The 26,359-nt window shown below is 39.5% G+C and overlaps 2 protein-coding genes across 2 annotated transcripts in view; one reads left to right on the top strand and one right to left on the bottom strand.

Annotated features, from left to right (window-relative positions):
- Positions 1-312: 312 nt before the first annotated feature.
- On the bottom strand, positions 313-13,774 carry LOC115210352 (cytochrome c oxidase assembly factor 6 homolog). The gene is made up of 3 exons (XM_029778895.2): positions 13,691-13,774; positions 7,846-8,004; positions 313-510 (listed from the first exon to the last, which is right to left on the bottom strand). Exons 1-3 carry the CDS (start codon positions 13,703-13,705, stop codon positions 418-420), a joined length of 267 nt encoding a protein of 88 aa, XP_029634755.1. The 5' UTR covers positions 13,706-13,774; the 3' UTR covers positions 313-417.
- A 145-nt stretch (positions 13,775-13,919) lies between these two features.
- Positions 13,920-26,359, top strand: part of LOC115210351 (N-alpha-acetyltransferase 30) — a 40,635-nt gene continuing 28,195 nt past the window's right edge. The window contains exon 1 of the mRNA XM_029778894.2: positions 13,920-14,856. Within this exon, the coding sequence (XP_029634754.1) occupies positions 14,134-14,856 (723 nt within the window). The 5' untranslated portion in view covers positions 13,920-14,133. The remainder of the gene's footprint in view (positions 14,857-26,359) is intronic.

Genomic DNA, 26,359 nt, shown 5'->3' with positions numbered 1-26,359 from the left:
TAGGTGCCAGACGAGGCTGGCGAACTGCCACGCTCGGATGGTGTTTTTATGTGCCACCGACACAGGTGCCAGACGAGGCTGGCGAACGGCCACGCTCGGATGGTGTTTTTATGTGCCAGACAAGGCTAGCAGACGACCACGCTCGGATGGTGTTTTTTATGTGCCACCGACACAGGAGCCAGATTAGGCTGGCGTAGAAGAGATAAATGGATAGCAGAACAACACAAACATGCGAGAAATAAATCAAATCCTATTCATTTTTTAGTTTTATTGTGGTGCACCTGAGCACTGTATACAATAATTTCATTATTATTTTATTTCAACAAATATGTACAAACTTTCACCTGAATGTGAAATTATCATTTATTCATCAATGGCTGGTTGGAGGGGTTGTAATGGGAATATATTTTACAAATATCATAACTTAACATTGTCAACAGGATCTGATTGTTCTTGTTCAAGTTTGGCTTTAAATTTCAGATATTCTCTTCTTCGATCAAAATATTTTACCTGAAATTTGACAGAAATATAATGCAGATTTTTAGAATATTGAAAAAAAAAAAAAAAAAATTTGGAAAAGACAGAAAATGCAATTTGATCAATTAAAATTTAACAAATAATAATAATAATAATAATAATATAATAATAATAATAATAATAATTGTGTACAGTGCTCAGGTGCACTACAACTCATCTAAAGTGTATATATAATCAGGTGTAGTTTCGGCAGATTTCGGAAAGCATGAGGGCCTTAAAGGATGCAGTGTCATGGCAGTCAACAACTGACGCAGGCAGTTTATTCCATGCTTCAGCAACTCTGAGCGTGAAAAAATGTTTCCGAAAGTCATGGGAGCTGTGTTGTTTTCTGACTTTGTAGGCATGTCCACGTGTGTTAGACACATGGAGATCAAAAAGGTGTTCAGTGTTGTGGTTGATAACTTTGTGGGTGCTTACCAAGTCCATCGCCAGATGCCGGAGCTTCAGTGAATCCATGCCCAGGGAAACAAGGCGCTCAGAATATGGTAGGTGTCTGATGGAGGGTATGCGTTTGGTTGTTGCAAAGATTTTTAAAAAAAAGTTAATTAGAGGAACAGAGAGTACCACAACCTTTGAATGCTTTTCCAGACTGGTAAGATAGCTCTAGCCAATGCCCAGTCTGAATATCCATAGGAGAAATATCAATGAGAAGGAGAGTAAGAATCAGGTTCAAGGACTTGCAACGATGTGAACTTCACTAAAAGTACCCACTGGACAGCATGTTAAGTCTGTTACCCACAATCGATCTTTGATATGAAATATTTCAGAAATATGATTAATGAACATTTCCCTTACCACCCAGAGCAAGATACCAATAAGCAATGAACAGACTGAATGTAATGTTAAAAGTGTAGTGCCTGCCTGGCAGAAGATTTGATACATAATCTTTGGGGGCAAGCAGGCAGAAACATTAGCACGCCGGGCGAAATGCTTAGTGGTATTTCGCCTGTCTTTACGTTCTGAGTTCAAATTCCGCCGAGGTCGACTTTGCCTTTCATCCTTTCGTGGTTGATTAAATAAGTACCAGTTATGCACTGGGGTCGATGTAATCAATTTAATCCATGTGTCTGTCCTTGTTTGTTCCCTCTGTGTTTAGCCCCTTGTGGGTAGTAAAGAAATAGGTATTTCATCTGTCTTTACGTTCTGAGTTCAAATTCTGCCGAGGATGACTTAGCCTTTCATCCTTTCGGGGTCGATTAAATAAGTACCAGTTACGCACTAGGGTTGATGTAATCGACTTAATCCCTTTGTCTGTCCCCTCTATGTTTAGCCCCTTGAGGGCAATTAAAAAAATTAGAAGATTTGATACATAAGAAATGTTCACCCTATAACCAATGATACTACAGTTCATGAAATGCATGACAGAAAATTTTTTAAATCTATACTGAAATAAGAAGTGATGAACATTACTGTAAGACACACATAAATAAAAATAGTGTAGAAGTAGATCATATCAGAATCAGTGATGGATTAGCTGAATAAGTACCAAAAATCTTAATATAATCAAGAATCCAAAAGTTGATATGGTAAAACTAAAATGAGAGGGCATTGAAATCCCAACATCATTTAATAAACAGCTTTACTCAATATTTAGAGAAGGAGAAGGTAGAAACTCAATACTGTGTATTGAGGACAGGAAAGGATAGCACATAAGTACAGTGGGACCTCTAGCAGGTCAGTAGATATGATAGATACATAGGGGTAGATCATAGTAAGAAATTCAAAGAACCAGCTGAAGGTAATAGGCAACTCAATCTCATCAGATATGTAGAGGATTTTATAGATTTTTTTGTCCAAACCTTGACACAGATTTGGTCACTTATAGACCAAACTAATATAAAGCTCAGGATTCATTGCAACTCTCAACAAATTAAATATGACTTTGGTCTATCCAGTTCCATGATCAGCCTAAGTCCAACATTCAGGCCATAAACTATCTCTGGAGAAACAACCAAAGACACTAAGAGCCCCAGAGCCCCAATTATTCACTTACCATTCTATAGAAGAATGACAGGTTGTCCTCAACAAAGAAACAATATTCTTAAATCATTGACCAGTAAAGGTTGGGAACGATGTATTCACAATTATAGCAGCCACTGCCTTCTGAGTGAATATGGTAGGCAGAAACTGTAGAAGTCCATCATGTACATATATGTACATGTGAGTGTATTTGTGTTTATTCCTCCACTGCTTGGCAACCAAGAGATCAATAGTATAACTAGATACTTAAGGCGGCGAGCTGGCAGAAACATTAGCACGCCGGGCAAAATGCTTAGCCATATTTCGTCTGACGTTACGTTGGGACTTCAAATTCTGCCGAGGTCGACTTTGCCTTTCATCCTTTCGGGGTCGATAAATTAAGTACCAGTTGTGCACTGGGGTCGATATAATCGACTTAATACTTTGGTCTGTCTTTGTTTGTCCCCGCTATGTTTAGCCCCATGTGGGTAATAAAGAAATAAGTATAACTAGAGACTTAAAAAAAAGTAAATACCGGGGGGAGTTACTTTGTTCAACTATATACTACAAGGCAGTACCCCGTGATGGCTGTAGTCCAATGACTGTGACAAGTGAAAGGTAAAAGATAAGTAATAAAATATCACAGATTAAAATTGTTTATATTTTGTTTTCACTTTTCTGTAGTATTTATTTGCAGTTTTATATTTGAATAACAAACAATATGATGACAAACTAAACAGGATTACTAATTAAATGACTGTTTAGAAACTTACAACAAGACCGGTAAGTTAAAAATAGCCAACTTCCACTTATCTGTGGCTAATGTCTATATACAAAGTAGCCTGGAATTGTTTACTCTGGTATATGTAATTAAAAAGTCTGTGATTCATTGGCATTGTTCAATTAAAAAGCTGATTACAACCGGTAGCTAAATGTGTGTGCCAACAGAAATGTTAATTTAGGTCTTGAAATCTCTGCAGGAGTTCATATATACATACATAAATTCATATGTGTATATATATGTATGTGTGTGTATGTATATATATATATATATATATATATATATACACACATATATATACATAAATATATACATATACATATATATATATATATATTATATATATATATATAGAGAGAGAGAGAGAGAGAGAGAGAGAGAGATTTATGCCTTGAAATCTCTGAGACAGGTCTTATACATCATCATCATCATGCTGGCATGGGTTGGACCCATATATATATATATTTCTTTTTTTATTTATTTATGCGCCCTTTTCAAGCCTAGCCAGGCTCATGGGCTCGGTTTCTGTGGCATATGTGTTCCCCCAGCTGGATGGGACACCAGTCCATCGCAGCGTTACTCAAGAAACAGGAATAAAGAGTGAGAGAAAGTTGGGGTAAAAGAGTACAGCAGGGATCACCACTATCCCCTGCCGGAGCCTCGTGGAACTTTAGGTGTTTCCACTCAATAAACACACACAACGCGCAGTCTGGGAATCGAAAACGCGATCCTCTGACCGCAAGTCTGCTGCCATAACCACTGGGCCATTGCGCCTCCACAAAAAATGTTCCTTCTCGAGTCATGCCAGGCTCATAAGGGCCGGTTTCCCAGTTTCAGTGGCATAGAAATTCCCCACCTGGACGGGACACTGGTCTGTCGCAGGATTACTCATTTTGTTCCAGCTGAGTGGACTGGAGCAACGGGAAAATGAAGTGTTTTATTCAAGAACACAACGCATCGGCTGGTCCAGGAATCGAAACCACAACCTTACAATCATGAGTTCAACACCCTAACCACTAAGCCATGCGCCTCCACACACACACACATATATATCAGAGTAATTGTGTAAGCAGTGTCTACATATAATCACAATTTGATTTAGTTGAAATATGTGTCACATATTTCAGACATCAATGTTTCGAGTTTATTGACTTTTGTCAATGAGATATACCTAAGACAGGCAACCCTGAATGAACTGATAAAGCTTATAGCTTTAAATATAATTCAGCCAACACAGTGACTGATTTGCACTAGTAGATCACCTGATTGATGTCTGAGATTCCCGAAAGAGGGCGACACTGAACGCATGGGATATTTTCTCCATGGTAACTGCAGTGTTGAAATATGTGACAAACATATTCCAATTAACTTTAATCATGAATATATATATATATATGAACATATGTATATAGAAACACACACATACTAAGACATACATATATATATATTATATATATATATATATATATATATATATATATATATATATATATACACACATACATACACACACACACACACACACATATACATACATACACACACACACATATTATACATACATATAGCATGGGTTGGACGATTCAACTGGGGGCTTCCCAGACCCCAGTTGAATCGTCCAACCCATGCTAGCATGGAGAACGGACGTTAAATGATGATGATGATGATGATGATGATATATATATATATATATTTATATATATATATATATATACTAGCAGTATCGCCCGGCGTTGCTCAGGTTTGTAAGGGAAATAACTATAAAGCATTTTTAGAGAGTTATAGCAAAAAAATAGCAAAAAAATGGAAAAAATGATGGTAAATTTTTTTCAGAGTTAAAAAAGGTGGAGTTGCGTCCCCTAGACAGTTTGTGTTTCTGATTCTCGACCCCATGTCGAATTTATCGATTTTTTTCAGAACTGGGGGAACTTTTCAAAATTTTCTCTGCGTTAGTTTTGAATTATGACATTGGGCTATGTGTGTGTCAAGTTTCATCAGAATCGGTTGAAAGCCGTGGTCAGGGTGAGGGTACAAGCAAACAGACACACAGAAACACGCACAGACAAACTGCCGTTTATATAGAGAGAGATATATATATACATTTTATATATATATATATATATATTATATATACATATATATATATACACACACACATATATATATATACACACACACACACACATATATATATATACACACACACACATATATATATATGTGTGTGTGTGTTACACTAGTTTTCCCTTACAACCACTAGCTAAATATGCCAATAGACTTAAGGATCACAATAATGTTTACATATCAATAGGATGTTTTCTTTTCTTTAATTGTATACAATATAGGTCATACTAATCAGTTGATTCACCAGTTTGTGTGTGAGTCTTTGGGTGCATAAACCAACTGTCTCCACCATTACAGATAACCATATCACAATATTTCTAATATTTTTTTTAAGGCACGGCTCTTGGAAAAAGATAGGACAAAGCATTAATATCTCAAACATTCATCTTGGTTTGTGCGATAAGAAACTGACGTGGACCCAACATAATTATAAACGGTAATTACTAGAATGGTAGTCCTGACACTGATTAAAATAAATACAATATTGAATCAACTCAGTATTATAATTTCTTCTTACGGTAGATCTTTTTAAAAATTTACAGCCTTGCACTATCGGACATCCGTTACTCACCCAATCACTCCTCACTCATTCCTACCCTCCTCAAACCTTGAACTCTAACATATCTATTTTTATCATTTTCCAGCTCCCCTAGTCACCCTGCCCCCACTTCTAAAATATGAGTAGTTGTGTAGCAAGAAAATTATTCGCTCTGGCCCTTTTCTCTCATATTTTACCCCTCCTTACTCTTTATTCTGCTAGCATAAAATCTGCTTCCCAGCCCACCCTTTGGGGTTTGTAGTCTTACAAACTGGATGGCAACCTCACAGATACTGGTGATGCAAAAAAAGCATCAAGTAAATGCTGTAAAGTGATTAGTGTTAGACATCCGGCCATAGAAACCATGTCAAACCATGTTAAGGCGGCGAGCTGGCAGAAATGTTAGCACGCCAGGCAAAATGCTTAGCAGTATTTTGTCTGCCACTACGTTCTGAGTTCAAATTCCACCAAGGTCGACTTTGCTTTTCATCCTTTCAGGGTCGATAAATTAAGTACCAGTCACGCACTGGGGTCGATATAATCGACTTAATCCGTTTGTCTGTCCTTGTTTGTCCTCTCTGTGTTTAGCCCCTTGTGGGTAGTAAAGAAATAGGTATTTCGTCTGCCGTTACATTCTGAGTTCAAATTCTGCCGAGGTTGACTTTGCCTTTCATCCTTTCGGGGTCGACAAATTAAGTACCAATTATGCACTGGGGTTGATGTAATCAACTTAATCCTTTTGTCTGTCCCCTCTATGTTTGGCCCCTTGTGGGCAATAAAGAAATAAGAAACCATGTCAAAGCAGACACTGGAGCACAATGCTGTCTTTGAGCCCATCAGGTCCTGTCAAAGTGTCCAAACTGTCACATCAGCATTGAACATGGATGTTAAATGATGATGATGATGATGACAATAACAACGATGGCAAGATTTGTATCTAATTTAACTGAAGTAGATGGGGGAAGAAGTTTAATGACAATGAACAGCAGAGACATGCAAAGAACGAATATCAAAAAGATGCTCTTCAACCATTTCTTATCATTGGAGCAGAGGTAAACTAGGAACATTTTAATTAGAAGGAAAAGAAGGCAAAACACAATCAGATGCTTATCACTCTGTGACATTCAAAAAACATCAACTCAACAAGAAAATTTCCATGAAGTCATTGACCTTGCTAGAAATAAAGCTAGATTCCCTCAAAATCACACTTTACCATGTCAAAAAAATGAAATAACATCTTGGCTAATGTAGTCCTAAATATCCAAAATGAAAGGCTAGCCATGCCTTTCGTTATGGGTCTGCTCAATGAGGAAACTAAACAACAACAAGAAGGAAACGTCAACATTTCAGATAAGATATAGCTAAGAAAAGCTACATAGGTGTAGGAGTGGCTGTGGCAAGTAGCTTGCTTACCACACAGGAGTGGTTGTGTGGTAAGTAGCTTGCTTACCAACCACATGGTTCCGGGTTCAGTCCCACTGTGTGGAACCTTGGGCAAGTGTCTTTTACTACAGCATCGGGCCAACCAAAGCCTTGTGAGTGGATTTGGTAGACGGAAACTGAAAGAAACCCATCATATATATGTATGTATATATATATATGTATGTATATGTTTGTGTGTCTGTGTTTGTCCCCCCAACATCGCTTGACAACCGATGCTGGTGTGTTTACGTCCCCGTAACTTAGCGGTTTGGCAAAAGAGGCTGATAGAATAAGTACTAGGCTTACAAAGAATAAGTGCTGGGGTCGATTTGCTCGACTAAAGGCGGTGCTCCAGCATGGCCACAGTCAAATGACTGAAACAAGTAAAAGAGTAAAGTGTTGGATTTTCAATATTAATCACACAAGACACTGCATCAAATGTTAATAAATGGCAATGATTTATAATTTATATTTATTTACTAACCCAAGTTTTAGAACAGCTATCCTCAAAGGTTTTACGCACGGCCTGACAGTTTAATGGGGAGGCTTCATTTCCATCCAAGCAGGTCCAGAACATATCCCTAGCAGTCCAACATTTTTGTCGTTCAGATTGTGTGGGTGCTCTGGAATTTGAAGAGTCTGCCTGAAAAATATAAAACAAACAGCAAAAATAATAAAAAACACTTAAGATATAATAATCTACAAACATTAAGAGTAGTTAAGGTGGTGAGCTGGAGAAAACATTAGCACACCGGGCGAAATGCTTAGCGGTATTTTGTTTGCCGTTATGTTCTGAGTTCAAATTCCGCTGAGATCGACTTTGCTTTCATCCTTTCGGGGTCAATAAATTAAGTACCAGTTACGCACTGGGGTTAATGTAATCGACTTAATCCCTTTGCCTGTCCTTGTTTGCCCGCTCTATGTTTAGCCCCTTGTGGGCAATAAAAAATAAGAAATGTTAGCATGTGTGCAGGATAGGCGCAGGAGTGGCTGTGTGGTATGTAGCTTGCTAACCAACCACATGGTTCCGGGTTCAGTCCCACTGCGTGGCATCTTGGGCAAGTGTCTTCTGCTACAGCCTCGGGCCAACCAATGCCTTGTGAGTGGATTTGGTAGACGGAAACTGAAAGAAGCCTGTCGCATATATATATATATATGTATATGTATGTATGTGTATGTGTTTGTGTGTCTGTTTGTCCCCCTAGCATTGCTTGACAACCGATGCTGGTGTGTTTACGTCCCCGTCACTTAGCGGTTCGGCAAAAGAGACCGATTGAATAAGTACTGGGCTTACAAAGAATAAGTCCCGGGGTCGATTTGCTCGACTAAAGGCGGTGCTCCAGCATGGCCACAGTCAAATGACTGAAACATGTAAAAGAGTAATAAGAGAGTATGTCGGGCAAAAATGCTTAGCAATATTTTGTCTGTCTTTATGTTCTGAGTTCAAATTCTGCCGAGATTGACTTTGCCTTTCATTCTTTCAGGGTTGATAAATTAAGTACTAGCTGAGCACTGGGGTCAATATAATCGACTTATCCCACCCCACAAAATTACTGGCCTTTTACCAAAATTTGAAACCAATATTAAGAGAATAGGTCATAGAGTGCACTCAGAATAGTGAGAATCCAAACAATATCTACCAAGGTACAGTCAATTCGGATAGCTGGTCCCTCTGTTGAGTTCACATTTGGCAGACTCTCTTTCTCCCATTCATTGTAGCCTCTAGTTCTGATAGTGACTCAGCAATTAGAGCAACGTCATCAGCATAGAGGAGCTCCCAGGGGCATCCTGTCTTGAATTCCTCTGTTATTGCCTGGAGGACTATGATGAATAAGAGGGGCCTGAGGACAGATCCTTGGTGGACCCCTACCCCTACTCGGAATTCTTTACTGTACTCATTACCAACCCTCACCATACTGACAGCATCTCTGTGCATCTCTAGTTTCCTCATTGACCACCAGATAAGGGATCAGGGGACCATGTCAAAGGCTTTCTCCATGTCAACAAAAGCCAGGTACAGAGGTTTATCTTTGGCTAGATATTTCTCCTTCAGCTGTCTTACCAGAAATATAGTATCAGTGGTGCTTTTCTCTGGCACGAACCCAAACTGCATCTCATCTAAACTGACCCTCTCCTTGACCGTCATTACCTGATCCAACAACATGATACCTCTGTAATTTTTTCTTATCTGCTTCCCCTCTGGCTAAGTAAACCTGTCTCCTAGCTTCCCTTCTGGCAGTCTGATACACTTCCCTGCTACCACCGTTCTTCCAAGCCCATTTCTTTTCTCTAATAGCCCTGTCAACAACATTGTTCCACCACCATGTAACCTCGAGTTGAGAGAGGACTTTGTACCATCCACAAATCTGGTCAGTGGCCCTCAGCAGGTTGTGCCGTAGAAATCCCCAGTTGTCTTCCACATCATGTGATGCTATATCTGCTTCTAAGCAGTCATCTTTCCCTTTGTTTGGCGAGGATGTAGACAATTTGGCTAGTATGTCTGTCAGAACAGTAGGTGACTGGCAGGTTTCCTGAAGTTATACATATATATATATATACATACACACACATCCGAAATTGCAAAGATAATCTGAAAATTGACTGAGGAAAAAAAACTCCGAATGACCCCTCCTTGTTTTCTTTGTATCGTCTGTCTGGATGTTTTGTTGTCCCTTTTTTGTATCACCTAACTGTCCGGATGTTTTGCGCTCTTGTCCCATGTTTATATTTTTTAAACTTTTTTTTTTATTTTATCTAGTTTCAGCTCATGAGCTGTGGCCATGCTAGTGTTGCTGCATACTTTTACTTCATGAATGCTCTTTAGGAATTGATATTTAGTGCATGAGAGAGTTTGATGCAGCTGCCCTCATCTGCACCTCTGACCGCGAAGTTGGTTCATCTGGGACACTTGACAGTAAAAGGTCCAGCTTTATTTTGAAGACACCTACATCCACCCCATAAATATATATACATATATATATATATATAAATACATATATATAAATACATATGTATAAATACATTCATATATATAAATACATACATATATATAAATACATACATATATATAAATACATACATATATATAAATACATACATATATATAAATACATATATATAAATACATACATATATATAAATACATATATATAAATACATATATATATATAATAATAATAATAATAATAATGATAATAATAAAAGGGTAAAATTAATCAATTAATTTTACCCTTTTATTCATCATCATCATCATCGTTTAGCGTCCGCTTTCCATGCTAGCATGGGTTGGACGGTTCTACTGGGGTCTGTGAAGCCAGAAGGCTTCATCAGGCCCAGTCAAATCTGGCAGTGTTTCTACGGCTGGATGCCCTTCCTAACGCCAACCACTCCGAGAGTGTAGTGGGTGCTTTTTACGTGCCACCCGCACAGGTGCCAGACAGAGCTGGCAAACGGCCACGAACGGATGGTGCTTTTTTATGTGCCACTGGCACGAGGGCCAGGCGAGGCTGACAACGGACACGAAACGGGGCGGTGCTGGCAACGGTCGTGAAACGGAAGGTTCTCTTACATGCTACCAGCACTGGTAACACATCTGCAATTTCCATTGATCGATTTTGATTCTGATCCTCACTTGCCTCAACGGGTCTTCACAAGTAGAGTTTCGACATGCCACCGGCACTGGTAACACATCTGCAATTTCCATTGATCGATTTCGATTCTGATCCTCACTTGCCTCAACAGGTCTTCACAAGTAGAGTTTTGTGTCCAATTTTAACACTCCTAAATTTATATTTCGAAATGCTGCACTGAAGATGAGAAATAAGTAAGTAAATATAACTTTCATCTTGAAACACGTATGTAGCTAATCTGAGTTGTATGGATTCGTTATTTTTTCTTTTTGTGGTAGTAGAAAAGGCATTTAACTCCTATTTCTAAATTCGGTGTGTGGTGAAGCAGTTAGCTGACTCCTGATTAAAATTATATATATATATCATCATCATCATCGTTTAAAGTCCGCTTTCCATGCTGGCATGGGTTGGGCGGTTTGACTGAGGGGTGGCAAGCCAGAAGGCTGCACCAAGCTCCAATCCGATCTGGCAAAGTTTCTACAGCTGGATGCCCCCCCCTAATACCAACCACTCTGAGAGTGTAGTGGGTGCTTTTTACGTGCCACCAGCACGAGGGCCAGTCAGGTGGTTCTGGCATCGACCATGCTTGAATGGTGCTTTTTACATTCCACCAGCACAGGAGCCAGTCAGGATCAGACGGCCAGCAGATTTTGTAGAGCAGTTGATAATTATGCTTTTTGCAAGGCTATAAGAAATATAAGTAACACCTTACTATACCAAAAAATCTGATACACAGGACAAAGAAAATGAGATCATTTGACATTCATGTGTCTGTTAACTGTATTACAATCGAAATAACAAGTTGGGAACTGAAATAAAATTGTGGCCCCAGAATGGCTACAGTCAACGATCGAAATCAGTAAAAGAGCAATAAGAAAGCTCATCAAATTACTATCATGAGAGAATGAAGACAACCGCTACATGGGCATCAGACTTGCTAGAAATAGCTGTCAAATTTCCTTCAAAATACACCATCATCTTAACCTTTTTGACGCTAACCTGTCTGAGAAGAGTTATTTCCCATGGATTGTTGTTAAAGGTGAAACCCACTGGGTGATAAAATTAATGAAGATAAAAAAAAAATCAAATTGATTGTTACAATGTCAAAAAAGGATAATATCGTTAATATCATTAGAAACCTTTTTAGGGTTCCCTCAGTCCTCTGTTCCTTTTCTCCGTTTACTCACCTCTTCCCTCTAACCTCTCCAGCCCCACCCACACACGCAATCATATATATAGATACGCATATATGTGTGCACGCGTGCGTATGTGTCTGTGTTTGCCCCATCCACTGATATACAACTGTGTTGGTTCGTCCACGTCCCTGTAACTGAGCCATTCAGCAAAAGAGACCGACAGAATAAGGACTAGACTTTAAAAGCAATTACTGGGGTCGATTCGTTTCCCTGTACCTTCCAAGGAAATGATCCAGGAATGGCTGCATTATAATGACTAAGATAAAAGAATAAAAGGAAAAAAATATAACAGAATACATATATATCCCCAAGGTACCATGCAATGTGATGGAACCCGACACCACATGGCTGTGAAGCGAACTGCCTGCGCCTATATCATCCAAAAATTACAATCAGCTGAGCTTGTCGAAGTTATCTCCCCTAATGTTGCCTCTAGATTTTAAAACACTCTTTCTTTTGCCTGATTTTGTCGAATAATTACTTGCATAATCTCAGATAATGGAAGTTTTCCAACTTTATTATATAACAGATGTTAACAAGGGTAGGTTGAGAAGGGGAGATCACTGCGATGTGACTTAAATTCAGTGAAATATTTCATCATAAGCCTGGTAATTTTATAATTTCAAGTTTGTATAAATCTTCATTTGCTCTTAACACATGAAGCATCTCTCTTGACAAAACAATTTGAAAAATAAACCAAAACTTTATACTGGAAGTTGTTATTAATAACTTTCAGTTTAACAAGTAACACGAGTCGTTAAGGTTAAAAGGTTGTTAAGCTGCCTGTGGAACAGAAGCAGTTACAATTAATTTCATCGAGGAATTTTATTATTCATATTATTTTATCGTTAGTTTAGCCTTTCTAGATTGGAGGCAGTTTTGAAATTGCCCGGACTAAAGGTATTTTGGCGACTATTGCTTTTTCTTCTGAGGTTGATAGTGGGGCACTACCATGTATCGATATACACCCCTTATTTAGGTGGGAAATCAATCATTAATAAAATTCTCAATTAATTTTAAGGGCATGTCTCTTTTTACTTCTAGTTTCATTTGCTAACTATGCACACTTCATCTGAAAAATCAAATTTAGTCCTGCTTGACTACTTGAAATTTCACAAAGTATATGATTAGAAAATGCTGACATTTAACCAGAATATTAGAGAGAAAGATCACCGAAAGAAAGGTGAATGAATTAAAGGGTAGCAAAACTTGATATTTTTCTCCCAATATAATGAAATACAGTGATCAATCACTTAAATCGTGATAGAATTTTGATTTCCGAAAACTTATTTTGTCAAAATATTTAGTATCACATTTCCATGTTGATAAACAAATTACTGCGTCCCCTTATATAAGAGGAGTGTTACTCTAGATTATTGTGAAACTAAAAGATTTAGAATAAATAAGTCGTAAATAAAAAGTAAAGTATATGTAAAATAAATAAGCAATTGAGTAAAAATGTATTTATATTATATTATGTTACACATTAGAATTTGCAACTTACAGTTACGTCTGACATGGCGGCGTGATACAGTTAAAACCACTTTACACACCGGAAATGACTACACACTAAAAACATAAAAGTCGTGATGAAAAATGCTTTAATTTCCGTGTGGAAATTTATTTGATGTCCTCTGATTATTGAGGTAACATATTTTTGATAAAATGTTGGTGGTTTTCTTTTCTCGTTCATAACTGGATGGGATTTATTAGAAATAGCGTAGTAATCCGACGACGTAGTCCACTACGCATGTCAACTAGTACTTGAAAGTAAAATGGTATTTTCTCAACATGTCTTAACGCAAGGTCTGCTCCTTTTTAACCTGTTTGACCATAATACTTGTTATGATCACAAACGTTTGCATTGATTAGATTTTGCCTTATAAAGTCTATATACAGTTATTAACATTTTATCTAAATCGGCGTCATTTGCATTTTCTCCATGAAATGGAAAATAGTGGCCTTAGCTTAGGTTGCTGTGAAGAGGAGAAGACCTATGCGTCCCAGCTGGACTCGGCACATGGAGCCACTGCTTGGGGCAGTAATCAAACGAACTTGTCGGAACTGAACAACTTGTCTACAATCACTAAAGATCACCAGGTCGTATCTACCACCACTAAAATTATCGAACGAGCCGGAATCAAAGAAAACACATTACCAAATGGCAAGATAAAACATAGAACAGATGAAAACGGACTGATTAACCATGTCTTACCTGATGGATTGCTCGGCCCTAACGGCGAAGAGGAATATGATTGTTGTACTTTAAATAGTGTTAGTTGCAATCCTGATTGCAGTCATAATGAAAGCGACACGGGCATTTTGTCTTGTCAGTCCGGGGTAGAAGAGATTAAATCGTCACGCGACCATGACGACAACCCTTCCAATCGGCAAGAGGTTATGGACAGTGTAAATAAACAACTGAATAACCTTAACATTTCTAAGGACAACACATCTACTGTTGCCATATCTTCGGGACCTGAGACGGCAGTTGTAGATGATGCATGTGCTAATACTGTCGCTACAGAAAGCCAACTGGAGTATCGCGTTTACGAATGTGAACTCCAGATGGCCGATATCATGCGATTGATTACCAAGGATCTCTCTGAACCTTATTCGATATATACATACCGATATTTCATTCACAACTGGCCAAAATTGTGCTTCCTGGTGAGTAAACAGCGTATGACTTGTGTATCGTTTGGTAAGAAGGTATTTTATTGACTGCAAAACAGCTACTGTTGTGCAGAAGCAGTGTTTCACTCCCTACTACTGGTATCTCTCATATATGTCGCCCTTTCTACAGTGTTATGTTGAAATAGTTTGGTATTAGCAAGTCGGTCCCCACTCACTAAAAACACGGTTAACAGAAATATCAGAAATATATCTAGTTTACGGTAAACACGTCACAAATTTCCAGATTTAAATATTTACATTAAAATGTAGACTTTGGCTCTTGGAGTCGCTGGAAACCACTTGTAGACTAGTTGTTCCTTGCCATTTATCGGCATATCCTTATAAGTGTATACACCAGGTTGCTTATAGAGAGTATTTTTGCTATCTCTCTCTCATACACATACATAGTAAACATGCACACAGACTTATTCAAATATAGATCTGTGTAGTCATGTATCATATATATATAGACACAACTACATATACGTATAGCATGGATTGTTTTAATGATCCGCTTATATTTTATTTCCCCATTAATAAATAACAACATCGATATGAAAGGTTTTATAGATTGTTCATTCCACTGATAGCAAATCCAAGTCTCCAACTGGCATTTTCCTAGAAGAAATAACGCTCCCTCGGAGAGGCCGAGCAAATTTGAAACCTTGCCTTACTCAAACTCTAACGTCTTCTTCCTAACTCTCAGTCCCCTGGACATAGTAGTTTCATTCGGTTATTCACTGCAGATTCTTTGCTTGTGAATGAACCAGTATTTTCGTCTTTTATTCGAAAATTTCGTGTGATCCTCTCTCTCTCTCTCTCTCTTCAGACTTGTAAAACCGCAAATAATATTTGGTTTTGTTTTTGTTTATTCCATGTCTTCTAGGTTACATGTAGAAACTATAAATATACTTTAAAAAAAAGAAAAATAGAGGAAACTGTATGACACACACACCTAAAACAAAGCTACTACAAATCCTTGTAGGTTTCTTTATGGCTAAGTTTTGGTGTAATTTGCAAGCGAAGTAAAAAATAGTTGTGGTTTCGGAAAGTCATTAGTATCCGTGAACAACTGTGGTGGTGTTTGTACGGAAGCCCACTTGGATCACTACTAGCATAACCCAGACTAAGCATCGAATACCGACTTGCAAACCTCTTCAAATTCGGTAATAATGATAATAGTTGAGATCTCCTATTTCTTGTCGTTGCTATCGCCATTTACTTTTTACATATTCCCTGAAATTACATCATTTTTATTAGCATTTGTTTTATGACTACACAGACACACAAGTGTGTGTGTGTATGTGTAACACACACAGATATATATATATATATATATATATATATATATATATATATATATGTGTATGTGTAACACACACACACACACAGATATATATATATATATATATTCACTGCAGAGTTTCTATCATATAATATACTCTCACAGACCTACATAATACATAGTGGAACAGAAATTCTTGGTGAAATCTAGCCGCAGCGATGGAAATTTTCATCACAGTAAAAACATGTTGGCTTCATTCAAAAGCAGGAATATTAAATTGTCTGGTTGTGAAATAGTTAACGCAGTTGCCTCCTGGCTATCGGGAGTGTACTAGGTTCGATTCCATCAAATGCTGTTACATTTTGGGGTTGCTTTTTTTTTTTATTCATTTATATTATATGCAGAATTAGTTAACGTTAATTTACATTAAAGATCTCCACTGCTTATTAATATAACACTTGTTTATATTTACGAATTTCTTCATATGGTGTAATTCGGTAGATTCCTTAAGTAAAATTTGGAATTATCTTTATAAAGTTTAAACCTGATATATTTATTTTCATTGTTCTTCAAAATGTTCGTTTGCTCTACAAGCACTAATTATTGAGCTATTTTCAAATCAAACAACTCTACTAATAAATATATCTATTGTTCGTTTCTGTTAATTAGTCTTCATTTCAAACAACTAAGGTTAATATTCTCTTCAGCTTGTAGTAGTAGTACCAAAGAGTAGTTTCGGATTCTTCTCTGTTGGTTTTGCTCTTTTATCGTAATTCGAAACCCCTGTACGAAAATACAAGTTTACCTAGATTTAGTAGCATTAATATGATATTGCTGTTATGGGTGATTAGTCAAAACCAAAACTGTATTGGGGAGAAGTGTAGTCGATGAACTGATGACGCTAGTACGTGATTGGTACTTAGAAGCAAAGTCGACTCTGATTGGAATTGAACTCTGGTATCGAAGGGCGAATTCAGATATTGTTGGGCATTTAGTCCAGTACTTCCCAGTTTTTGCCTAATAACGACCGTCGTATAATCTTCGTTTTAACATTCGGTTTTTTCTGCCCTTTTATATTTGGCGTTGAATCCATTTTGACCGTAGTATAGTTGTTAAAGCTGGACCTAGTTGCTGAAGATTTTCTGTTCTTCTGATGCCCACCGAAACTTGCTTAATCATTGAGTCAACCGTTGTTCTTTCTAAGCAACCATTGATTAGTTAAGTTGGTTGGAATGTATAAACAGAACCTAAACTAGTTTCGGTTCCTATTTATCAACAATTGTTATATAAATGATACTTTACTGACTTGGTGGTACCAAGGCTAATGAACCTTGTACCTATTTTCACAGGTCAACGACCGTTTACATAATTTCTTTCATTGAGTTTTAGATATTCTCGAAAAGAAAGAATATTTAATGTAATCACTAAAATTCGTCAAAAATGCCCATTTTGTAAGACAAGTAGACCCCTAAATTCAATTATTAGGGCTAAATTGTTTTTTCGTTGTTCTTTTCCTTAATATTTCCGATCGAAGTTACTACCTATAATGGACCCCTATTTTGAAAATCTTTCAAATTCTGATGTTGTTGTTATTAGAATTACAAAGGGCAGTAGACGTTGGCGATCTCGAATTTTTGCCAATGTTTGATACTCGAAACAACAGTACATCATAAATTCCTTGGTGTGTTTGTCAGTCGGAAGTTGGTATGCCATGAATCAATATGAAAACCAGGTCAAACTTTATTTTAATTTCTATATTCTAAACACTAACGAAACTGTAGGACTGTGTAAAATTTACCATGCTGCAGCTGTTACGTACAGCATGTCAAAACCTTTGCTACCTACTAATGGTTATACAATATCTATAAATTTATGAAATGGTATTACATATTCCATTGTAAAATTAGCTTTTCAATCTCTTTTGTACATGTGGTGTTATGATGAACCCAATTACATTTGTTGTCAGTATATAATCTTTTTTCATAAATCCAAATTGAAGACATCAAGGGGCAAAGTATATTTTTTATGCTGTTACAATCCTTTCTACTATAGGCACAAGGCCTGAAATTTGGGGTAGGGGGTAGTCGATTACACCGGCCCAGTACTCAACTGGTACTTAATTTATCGACCTCGAAAGGATGAAAGGCAAAGTCAACTTCGGCGGAATTTGAACCCAGAACGTAGCGACCGGCGAAATATCGTTAAACATTTTGCCCAGCGTGCTAACGATTCTGTCAGCTCGCCGCCTTTATGCTGTTACAATACTTCCTCGATCCGTGTGGTTCCACATTTATCAGTCTATTGTTCATTGTTGCACTTTCTCTTTTTCCAGGAAATGTGAAACGGAAAGATTGCTGAATGTGTGCACACCAAGTCTCATGTATGCATAGTCACACCTACTTTAGTGAGTGTGTTTGTATATGAATGTATATGAGCACTTATATATGTATAATGTGCACACACACACACACACACAAACATGTGTATGCATGAATATGTATATGTACACGCACATATATGTATGCATCATCCACTTTTGTCTTCTATACTGGCTTGGGTTGGACAGCTTTACAGGACCAACAAGTCAGAAGTCTGTGTCAAGCTCCAATGCCTGATTTGGCATGGTTTCTGTGGCTGGATGCCCTTCCTAATGCCAACCACTTTACACAGTGAACTGGGTGGGTTTTGTTTTTCTTTTGTTGCACTAAACTATTACTACAAATAACTCATGAGACAAAGAGAGCCCCCCACTCCCCTGTATGGGTTTGTAGTAAAGAGGAAGGTAGCTTTTTGCTCAGTGGTGAGAGGGAGTTTCAAATGTGTTACTATAGAGAAGATGCATTGCTTTCTTGCATTATATAGGGGTGGGTGGGTAGCTTGATGGAAGAGAAAGTTGGTGCTGACAAGGTGTCAGCATACTATCAAGGTGTAGGAAAATGAGTATAAGAGAGAATAAGGACAGAATCAGGAAGAGTGGGTGGGTAATTTCGTAAGAGCATGAGAGAAGAGTGACAGATGGGTAGAGATGAATGATGGTCAAGAGAGGAGGTGTGGTCAGTGGGAAATACCAGTATGGAGTGGAGTGAAAGATATAAGAGTGGCTCAGGAAGGGTGGAGAGCAGCAGTATAATAAGCTTGGAGATCAGAAAATGGGGAGTTGGTATGCTGTGGGAGGGAGATATGTACTGTGACACCGATGGCAGTCGGAGATATATAGGAGTGGCTATTGTTAGCAGATGGGGGTAGAGGACTATTGATAGCAGATAGGAGAGGGTATCAAAGATTAAGTATGGTAGTTCTTAGGAAAGGGAGATCTCAGGAGGCACAAAAAGGGGGTGAATGATGGAGAATGAAGTAGAAAAGGATATTGAGAATGGGGTATTTTAAAAGGAGTTATTTCCGTAGAGAGGGGAAATAACTGGGAGCACAAAAGGGACTGAAATATGTGCAGATTCTGCTCTTGTTACAGCAGCTGAATAATGTTATAGTTAGAAGAGTGATGGTAGGATGAGTGTTAGGAAGATTAGATGCATTGTCGCAGACTAGTCTTCTCAAGCACAATGAATCATCAGTCAGCTCATTCCTTCATCATCTCTGCAAGGCTCAGTGTCTTGAGATCAGCCTTCACCACATCATCCCATGTCTTCCTGGGTCTCACTGACCTTTTATTATAAGATGATTTTACAGTAGAACCTTATCAGTGCCTCGTAACTGTTTCTGACTGGATGCTAACTGTTTATCTGACTATTGAGACAAAGATTTATTGTTCTGGCACTTTGCTACACACTGCATCTGTGTGAATGCAACTGCTATTATATGTTTTATTTGATAACTTTTTTTTTGTATTTTTATACTCCTTTATTTTGGACTATATATAACAAACATCGCATGGTTGATATCTATATCTTGAGGTGACACATATACAACTATTATAATGTAATTATTGATTATAGGATTGTGAATGATGATTGATGTTGTTGAAATGGCTAATAGAAACAGTTTTTGATATATCAAAGATAGTATTTTCTATTTTTTACTTGTATGTATGTGTATGTATATATATATATACATATATCATCATCATCATCATCATCATTTAGCGTCCGTTTTCCATGCTAGCATGGGTTGGACGGTTCTACTGGGGTCTGTGAAGCCAGAAGGCTTCATCAGGCCCAGTCAAATCTGGCAGTGTTTCTACGGCTGGATGCCCTTCCTAACGCCAACCACTCCGTGAGTGTAGTGGGTGCTTTTTACGTGCCACCCCGCACTGGTGCCAGACAGAGCTGGCAAACGGCCACGAACGGATGGTGCTTTTTATGTGCCACCGGCACGAGGGCCAGGCGAGGCTGGCAACGGACACGAAACGGGGCGGTGCTGGCAACGGTCGCGAAACGGAAAGTTCTCTTACATGCCACCGGCACTGGTAACACATCTGCAATTTCCATTGATCGATTTCCATTGATCGATTTCGATTCTGATCCTCACTTGCCTCAATGGGTCTTCACAAGCAGAGTTTCGACATGCCACCGGCACTGGTAGCACATCCGCAATTTCCATTGATCGATTTCGATTCTGATCCTCACTTGCCTCAACACGTCTTCACAAGTAGAGTTTTGTGTCCCAAGAAGGGAAGGTATGCATACGTAGGCTGGCTCCATCCCATGTAGAAGGCCACGGGTTGTGGACTCACTTGTCCTGCCGGTCTTCTCACGCACAGCACACTTCCAGAGTCTCGGTCTCTAGTCATTTCCTCAGTGTGACCTAAAGTTCGAAGGTCGTGCTTCACCACCTCGTCCCAGGTTTTCCTGGGTCTGCCTCTTCCACAGGTTCCCTCAACCGCTAGGGTGTGGCACTTTTTCACACAACTATCTTCATCCATTCTCGCCACATGACCATACCAGCGCAAACGTCTCTCTTGCACACCACAACTGATGCTTCTTAGGTCCAGCTTTTCTCTCAAGGTACTTACACTCTGCGAGTGTGAGTACCGGCATTACACATCCATCGGAGCATACTGGCTTCATTTCTAGCGAGCTTACGCATATCCTCAGCAGTCACGGCCCATGTTTCACTGCCATGTAGCATGGCTGTTCGTACACACGCATCATACAGTCTGCCTTTCACTCTGTGCGAGAGGCCTTTTGTCACCAGCAGAGGTAAGAGCTCTCTGAACTTTGCCCAAGCTATTCTTACTCTAGCAGTTACACTTTCAGCACACCCACCCCCGCTGCTGACTTGGTCACCTAGGTAACGGAAACTATCAACTATTTCTAGTTTTTCTCCCGGAAAGTGACGGAAGTTGGTCTCAGAGCATTTTCAGTGTTTATTGTTCCTGAGCATCTGCCACATACAAAAACCATCTTCCTAGTTAGCCTTTCTTTGACATTGCTGCATCTCTTATGTGTCCATAGCTTACACTTGGTGCATCTTATAGAGTTTCTACCTACACCTTTTCTACAGATCGAGCAGGGCCATCTACCTGAAGGTGTTTGTGATTTGTCTACCTTCCTACTGATTACGACTTTGGTTTTAGCTAGATTGACTCTGAGGCCCTTCGATTCTAATCCTTGTTTCCACACCTGAAACTTCTCCTCCAGTTCTGATAGCGACTCAGCAATTAGAGCAAGGTCATCAGCATAGAGGAGCTCCCAAGGGCATCCTGTCTTGAATTCCTCCGTTATTGCCTGGAGGACTATGATAAATAGGAGGGGGCTGAGTACTGAGCCTTGGTGGACCCTACCTCTACCCGGAATTCTTCACTGTACTCATTTCCAACCCTCACCCTACTAGCGGCGTCCCTATACATGGCCCGCACAGCTCTCACTAACCATTCATCTATCCCTAGTTTTCTCATTGCCCACCAGATAAGGGATCGGGGGACCCTGTCGAAGGCTTTCTCCATGTCAACAAAAGCCAGGTACAGGGGCTTATCTTTGGCTAGGTATTTCTCCTGCAGCTGCCTTACCAGGAATATAGCATCAGTAGTACTTTTCCCTGGCACAAACCCAAACTGCATCTCATCTAAACTAACTCTCTCTCTAATTAGTTGGGCTATGACCCTCTCCGTAACCTTCATCACCTGGTCCAACAGCTTGATACCTCTGTAGTTATTTGTATCTAGGGCATCACCTTTACCTTTGTAGCAGTTGACTATTATACTGCTACACCACAGTCATTGGGTATGACCCTTTGTGTATCACCTGATTAACTATATGGGTGACTAGGCTATAGCCGACACTACCAGACATTTTGAGCATCTCTGCAGTGATTCCTGATGGGCCTGGGGCTTTCCCTGTCTTCATGCTTCTAATTGCCTTAGCTACCACAGAACTATCAACTCGGATAGCTGGTCCCTCTGTTGGGTCAACATTCGGCAGACTCTCTTTATCCCATTCATTTTCTTCATTCAGCAACCTTTCATAGTGGCATCTCCAAACCTCTCTCTTCGCATCCTCATTTAGCGCAAGTGAACCATCTTCCATGCGAACACACTTCTCTCCTACCACATCACGATTCTCTCTCAAACACTGTCTTGCAACACGAACACCTCCAGTCTTTGGTCCTCACGGCGCAGAACATTGGCAAATTTTTTCTTATCTGCTTCCCCTCTGGCTAAATAAACCTGTCTCCTAGCTTCTCTTTTGGCAGTCTGATACAATTCCCTGCTACCCCCATTTTTCCAGACCTTCCAAGCCTGTCTCTTTTCTCTAATAGCCCTGTCTACAATATTTTCCACCACCACGTTATTCTAGGCTTTGCACCACCCCACAGATCTGGTCAGTGGCTCTCAGCAGGTTGTCCCTTAGAAACGTCCAGCTGTCTTCTACCCCTGTGATGCTCTATCCCCTTCTACTTCGTCAGAGGCTTCAAGTAATATGTCCCTAAATCTCTGTCCATTGCAGGATCTTTAAGCTTCCAGATCCTTCTTCTCCATATTTGTCGTCTCTGGTTGTCCTCCTAGTCCTGATCCTAAACACACACACACATACTTATTTTTATGTGTGTGTGTGTCCATATAAATGTGTATGTACTAGGTGTTGAGATGGCAGAATTGTTAGCATGCTGGACAAAATGCTTAGCGACATTTCATCCTTCTTAATGTTCTGTGTTTAAATTCCACTGAGGTTGACTTTGCCTTTCATCCTGAAATGAGTACCAGTTGAGCGCTGGGGTCAATGTAACCGACTTACTGACTCTCACAAAATTTCACTCCTTGTGTTTATAGTAGAAAGGATTTAAATGTATGTGTATCATCATCATCATCGTTTAACGTCCGCTTTCCATGCTAGCATGGGTTGGACAATTTGACTGAGGGCTGGCGAACCAGATGGCTGCACCAGGCTTCAATCTTGATCTGGCAGAGTTTCTACAGCTGGATGCCCTTCCTAACGCCAATCACTCCGAGAGTGTAGTGGGTGCTTTTATGTGCCACTGGCTCGGGGCCAGTCAGGCGGTACTGACAACGACCTCGCTCGAATCTTTCACACATGCCACCGGCACAGGTGCCAGTAAGGTGATGCTGGTAACGATCAAGCACGAATGGTGTCTTTTATGTGCCACCGGCACGGAGACCAGTTGGCTGCTCTGGTAACGATCACGCTCGGATGGTGCTCTTAACACCCTACTAGCACGTGGATCAAGTGCCAGTAAGGCGACACTGGTAATGATCACACTCGAATGGTGCCTTTTATGTGCCACTGGCACGGAAGCCAGTTAGCCACTCTGTCAATGATTACACTCGTATGGTGCTCTAGCACGGATGCCAGTCATCAAATTTGATCTTGATTTCACTTGCCTCAACAGGTCTTTGCAAGCAGAGTTTTAGTATCCAAAAGAAGGATAAGGTGCGCATAAGTGGGCTGGTTACGCCCCTGGCATAGGCCACGATGTTATGGTCTCATTTGGCTTGCCGGGTCTTCTCAAGCACAGTGTATTTCCAAAAGTCTCGGTCACTAGTCATTTCCTTGGTGAGGCATAAAGTTCGAAGGTCGTGCTTCAACATTTCATCATGTATATATATATATATATGTGTGTGTGTGTGTGTGTAAAGGTATACGTTTGTATAACTATACATGTCATCATTATTTTAATGTTTTCTTATTTCTCCATGTTTGCACGGGTCAAATAAGAGTGTTAGGGCAAAGTTTTCTATAACCTGATGCTCTTCCTGATGTCATCCATCACCTGCTTTCAAACAAAATGATAGCCTCTCAGTCTGTCAAACTACTAACAGCCTGAACCATGCTTTCATTGTGGCTGCAAGCAAATGGCATTGACAGTTAGACTAATGTTTACAAGCAGCAAACCCACAAAGACAAAAGAAATACAAACACATGCACACAAGCCAAATCATACTAGAATCTGGTGTGACTCTTCCTGTTTGCTATGGTCAAACCGTCTAACCCTTGTAGCATGGAAATTTAATGTTAAGGGGTGATGATGATGATCACACACACATGCACATAAGACACTCCTATCAGTTTCTCTCTACCAAATCTGCACAGTAGATTTATACATCTGATTATATATGAATATACTTTAGCCACAGATCAACCAATATCTTGTGCATGTAATTAGTGGACAGTGAAGGCGCATGGCTCAGTGGTTAGAGCATCGAGCTTACGATCGTAAGGTTGTGAGTTCGATTTCCGGACCAGCATGTTGTGTTCTTGAGCAAGACACTTTATTTCATGTTGCTCCTGTTAACTCAGCTGTAGAAATGAGTTGCAACATCACAAGTGCCAAGCTGTTTCGGCCTTTGCCTTTCCCTTGGATAACATCAGTGGTATGGAGAGGGGGGGGAGCTGGTATGCATGGGGGACTGCTGGTCTTCCACAAACAACCTTGCCCTGACTTGTGCCTCAGAGGGTAACTTTCTAGGTGCAATCCCATGATCTGTCATGACCAAAGGGGGTCTCCAATTAGTGGACTGATTGAAAAAGCCTGCTGAAGTGTGTGTGTGTGAAGGCACATGGCTTAGTGGTTAAGGTGTTGCACTCATGATCACAAGGTTGTGACTTCAGTTCCCGGACTGGCAGTGCATTGTTCCAGTTCACTCCCCTGGCAAAAATGCGCAATCTTGCAACAGACTGACATTCCATTCAGAGCAAATGTTAGCCTGCCTAGCTAGCAGAGTGGCACCATTCGAAACCTACAACAATGCACTTTCTTGTATTGTGACCAGCGGTGTGTAACAACATTCAATAATCTGGTCAGTATATATTGAAAATAGACAATAGGTGCAGGCATGACTGTGGTAAGAAGTTTGCTTCCCAACCACATGATTCCAGGTTCAGTCTCACTGCATGACACCTTAGAAAAGTGTCTTCTACTACAGCCTCAGGCTGACCAAAGCCTTGTGAGTGCATTTGGTAGATGGAAACTGAAAGAAGCCTGTCATGTATGTATATATGCGTGTGTGTCTGTTTTGTGTCTCACCACCACTTGACAAGTAGCATTGGTGTATTTATGTACCCGTAACTTAGCAGTTCAGCATAAGAGTCAGATAGAACAAGTACCAGTCTTAAAAAATAAGTAATGGGGTCAATTCATTTGACCAAAATTCTTGCAGGTGGTGTCCCCAGTATGACCACAATAAAAGAGAATTCACAATTCATTCTGAACAATTTCAACATTCTGCTGTCAGCCTCCAACCAGATTAAACAGAACCAAGGGCTATTGCAATTCTGAAATCACAATCAGTGTTTGGTCTGGGAATCAATATGAGTAATGTATTATTCCATGTGCATATTACTAAAATAGCAACAATGTGCAGGTAACTGGCTGGTTGGATTCTGAGATCATTCAGAACAAAAGGAAAGGAAAGGAAACCATATTGGTCCTGTGGAGAACGTTTGTTGTCATTGGTTTCAACTACTATTCTACATTATTGACAACACATGGTCAAGCAACAGAACTCAAGAAAATCCAATGTTGCTGCACTAAGAAGATTGCCAATGCAGCAGATAAGCTACTGGGAGTGGCTAAAAGAATTGAGACCCTATTCTCTAGAGTGAAGTTATGTAAGATGCTGGACCCTTGAGAATGAAAGCTACACCATCCTCTGAACTTGATGCTACTGCATCATACATAAGGTCCCACTCTCCATGTAGAATAAGGACTAGATACTGTAATGGCAGAGGGTTCAAAGGCCCACAGCTTTTTAATACTTAGATTTTTTTTTAAATTAGAGATCTGCTGGATATAGATATA

This window comes from Octopus sinensis, linkage group LG4, assembly GCF_006345805.1.
Source record: "Octopus sinensis linkage group LG4, ASM634580v1, whole genome shotgun sequence".
Lineage (NCBI taxonomy): Eukaryota > Metazoa > Mollusca > Cephalopoda > Octopoda > Octopodidae > Octopus > Octopus sinensis.
This window is presented reverse-complemented; position numbering and strand designations above follow the sequence as displayed.